Genomic DNA, 4093 nt, shown 5'->3' with positions numbered 1-4093 from the left:
AGCAGCAGCAGCAGCAGCAGCAGCAGACATTGCTTCTGCTGGGAGCGCAGCAGCAGCAGCCACTTCCACCGCGAGAAACTCAGCAGCAGGTGGTGGCGCAGCAACAGCACCCGAAGCAGTCAGTGCAGCAGCCTGGATTACAAGAGCAGCAGCAGCAGCAGCAGCAAGTGCAGCAGCAGCAGCAGCAACACGAAACGCAGGCAGCACGCTCTGCTTCGCTGTCAGTTGCTGCTGCTGCTGCTGCTTCTCCAGAAGCCGCCGCTCCACAGGGTGTGCTGCGCGGAGACTGACAGCAGCAGCAGCAGCAACGACATTCGCAACTGCAGCAGCAGCGCCTGCAGCAGCAGCAGCAGTTTCCGCTGCAGATGCAGCGTCTTCAGCAAGTCTGAGGCAGCTGCAGCGGGAACATCTAGTTCTTGTTGACCCACTTCGCAAAACCCTAAACCCTAAACCCTAAACCCTAATGTGCAGCAGAGGGAATTAATCTTCACGTGTGCCCTTTCCTGTGCTGCTGCCTGGTGCCCGTGAATCTTTCAGCAGCAGCAACAGCAGCAGCAGCAGCAGCAGCAGCAGAACTCTCTTTTGCTGCAGCTGCTGCTGCTGCAATTTCGACACAACAAACCTTAGCTTTGGGGCATTTACGATACAGCGCCAGCTATTCTTTAGCAGCAGCATATGCCACTCACTGAAACTGCAGTATTAGCTGCAGCAGCAGCAGCAGCTGCAGCAGCAGCAGCAGCAGTAGCTGTAGCAGCAGCTGTAGAAGCAGCAGCTGCAGCAGCTGCAGCAGCAGCTGCAGCAGCAGCAGCAGCTGTAGCAGCAGCAGTAGCTGCAGCAGCAGCTGTAGAAGCAGCAGCTGCAGCAGCTGCAGCAGCTGGAGCTGCTGCTGCTGCAGCACTGTATTGAAAACCTCATTGGTTTGTTTGACTGCTTAGGGTTTGCCTGTTACGAGCTGATCTGGGCTAGCGTTCTGCAGCCAAACCCTAAACCCTAAACCCTAATGCCGACCTCAAACCCTAAACCCTAAACCCTAATGCCGACCCCAAACCCTAAACCCTAGACACTGAACCCTCAACTAAAAGCAGCAACAAGTTTCACGAGGGTCTGTTTCTGCAGCTGCAGCGCCTCAGTTTCCTTTTCTAAACCCTAATCAGCGAAACGGCAAAGTCAGAAACCCTCGTAAACCCTAAACCCTCATGCAGGAGCGGAGGCGACAGGGGCGCGAGGGTTTAGGGTTTAGGGTTTAGGGTTTGCGAATTAGGGCTCAGCAAGAAACCTGTAGTCAAAATCCAACGGAAAGTATTACTTTTGGGTATCACTCTTTTTCCATCGAGGGTTTAGGGTTTAGGGTTTAGGGTTTAGGGTTTGTCCTGGGGGCCCCTGGGGGCCCCAGGTGTCTCCAAGGGGACGCCGGCGTCAGCGGCTCTTTCTGCCTATGCACTCAATGCCATAATTTAACTCTAAACCGTAAACCCTAAACCCTAAACCCTAATCTCTAAACCCTAGACCCTAGCTCGAAAATGACGGAGGTGGTTCCGTACACTGACCGAATCAACTTCAACGTTCTTAACTACCCACCAATCTCCCAAGTAAACCCTCGGCCTTAAACCCTAAACCCGAAACCCTAAACCCTAAACCCTAAATCCTAAACCCTAAACGCTGAACCTCATTTGAGTCTGCAGAGTGCCAAACCCTAAACGGCACATCGATGCTGCGGCGTCCGCTGGAGCGGCGCAGGCCGCTGCCGCAAAGTTTAGGGTTTAGGGTTTAGGGTTTAGGGTTTAGGGTTTAGGGTTTGTGCTGCAGGTCACCGAGGCTTTCCCTCAAGAAGGGCAGCCAGAAAGGAAAGTGGCGATTTGCCGCTGCTGGCAGTCGAGGAAGTTTCCCTACTGCGACGGGGCCCACAAGGTTAGGGTTTAGGGTTTAGGGTTTAGGGTTTGGGGTCTAGGGTTTAGGGTTTAGGGTTTAGGGTTTAGGGTTTGACGCCTGAGGGCCGAAGATTGGGACCTAGGGTTCAGAGGGTTTAGGGTTTAGGGTTTGGGGTTTGAGGCGTAGGGTTAAGGGTCTGAGGTTCATGGTTTGGGGTTTAGGGTCTAGGGTTTGGGATTTGGGGCCAAAGTCTTGAGGCCAAGGGTTTAGGGTTTACGGTATAGGGTTTGGGGTTTGGCATGCAGGGTTTAGGGTTTAGGGTTTAGGGTTTAGGGTTTGGTTGTTTATTGCAGCCAGTGGCTCCAAGATACTGAGGGTTTCAAGACCCCAGAACTATGCTTCGTACAGCAAGATCGAGGGTTTAGGGTTTAGGGTTTAGGGTTGGTGTGGTTGCTGCAGGCCATGGTGCAAAACGGAGACAACGTGGGCCCCTATGTCGCAGTCTTGCGCAGCAGAACCCACATGCAGGATTTGAAGGTGCTGCTGCTGCTGCTGCTGCTGCTGCTATTGCTGCTGCTGCTGCCGTTGCTGCTGGTATTGCAGCAGGCTGCTGTTTCTCTTGCTGCTGTTGCCGCTGCTGCTGCAGTTGCTGCTGCTGCGCGTCTTATACCTGATGCAGCGTCAGCTGCTGCTTCCACCATATCTGCTGCTGTTGCTGCTGCTGCTGCTGCTCGCTGCTGTTATCTAATCCTGCTGCTTCGTGCTCGTTGCGCTTCTAAACCCTAAACCCTAAACCCTACAGTCATTTCTTGCCGCTGAGGCCGCAGTGGTCACTTTTCCCCCATAGGGTCTGTGCACTAGGCTTGACGGTTTAGGGTTTAGGGTTTAGGGTTTGGGGTCTCTATTTGTTTGTGCTGCCTTACTTCAGAAGACTGCGCAGCAGCAGCAGCAGCAGCAGCAGCAGCAGCAGCAGACACGAGCAGCATTTCGTGTGGCCTCGCGGATAGCAAAAGGCTCTGCAGTAATTGCCGGTGAACTTCAAAGCCTGCTGCTGTTGCTGTTGCTGCTGCTGCTGCTGGTGTTCTTCTTTTGACTGCTGCTGCTGCTGCTGCTGCTGCTCTTCTTGTGGCTGCTGCTGTTGCTGCTGCTGCTGCTACAGCGTCTCGCCGAACTGCCAGCCGCTCTCTCCTCCTCTCCTTCAGCCGCCTACGCATCATCACCATTTGCTGCTGCTGCTGCTGCTGCTGCTGCTGCTGCAGGCGTTGCAACTGGGGCCCTGGGGGGCTACCTGGCAGCAGATTTGCTGCAAAGAACTTTCCGCAAAAGGGCGCAGCAGCTCAGCAGCTCCACCAGCCAGCTGCTGCCAGACTTCAAGCCAGCGGCTGCCTAGCTAGCTAGCTAGCTAGCTAGCTGGCTAGCTAGCTGGCTAGCTATCTAGCGGGCGAGCTGGGCGGCTAGCCAGCCAGCTAGCTGGCTAGCTAGCTAACCAGGAAGGTGAGTAGCTAGCTGGCTACTCGGCTAGCTAGCTGGCTAAATGGCTAGTTAGCTAGCTGGATGGCTGGCTAGCTAGCTAAATGGCTAACTAGCTAGCTTGACGGCTAGCTAGCTAGCTAAGGGGCTAGCTAGCTAGCTATATGGCTAGCTAGCTAGCTAGACGACTAGCTAGCCGCACATATTTCAGAAGACAGCGGCTAGCTAGCTGTAGCACTGGGGAAGCTCATGAGGATTTAAGAAGCCCATGAGCAGCAAGCCCGCGAGCTGCTGCTGCTGCTGCAGCAGCTGCCGCAACAGGCGCTGCAGCAGCAACAGCAGGAATAACAGCAGCAGCAGCAGCAGCGGCAGGACCTGCAGCAAAAGCAGCACCGCCAGGAACTGTTGCGGCAGCAGCAGCAGCAGCAGCAGCAGAAATTGTTGCAGCAGCAGCAGCAGCGACTGCTGCTGCTGCTTCCAGGCTGAAGCAGCAATTTGAAATTCATTTTTAACGACGCTGGCCCAGCAAAGGGACGAAAAAGACAAGAGAAATAAAAAGAAATAAAAAAGAAATTAAAAGAAATTAAAAAGGAAATTAAAAAGGAAATTAGAAAAAAGAAATTAAAAAAAGAAATTAAAAAGAAATTGAAAGGAAATAAAAGAAATAAAGAAAAATGAAAGGAGAATAAGCTGAAAAAGAAGAGACTGAAAAGACAACAGGGGCCCCGCAGCAGCAGCAGCAGCAGCGGCAGCA

At 53.5% G+C, this 4093-nt stretch overlaps 1 protein-coding gene across 1 annotated transcript; it reads left to right on the top strand.

Moving 5' to 3' along the window:
* Positions 1-1520: 1520 nt before the first annotated feature.
* On the top strand, positions 1521-3259 carry ETH_00013385 (uncharacterized protein; the record flags this gene model as incomplete). The annotated part of the gene is made up of 5 exons (XM_013378784.1): positions 1521-1589; positions 1807-1908; positions 2329-2406; positions 2798-2900; positions 3129-3259. 5 exons carry the CDS (start codon positions 1521-1523, stop codon positions 3257-3259), a joined length of 483 nt encoding a protein of 160 aa, XP_013234238.1.
* Between the last annotated feature and the right edge of the window lie 834 nt (positions 3260-4093).

This window comes from Eimeria tenella, genomic scaffold (assembly GCF_000499545.2).
Source record: "Eimeria tenella Houghton genomic scaffold, Eth_scaff1000, whole genome shotgun sequence".
Classification (NCBI taxonomy): Eukaryota; Apicomplexa; class Conoidasida; order Eucoccidiorida; family Eimeriidae; genus Eimeria; species Eimeria tenella.
The sequence above is the reverse complement of the archived record's forward strand: the minus strand, read 5'-3'. Positions and strand labels throughout refer to the sequence as shown.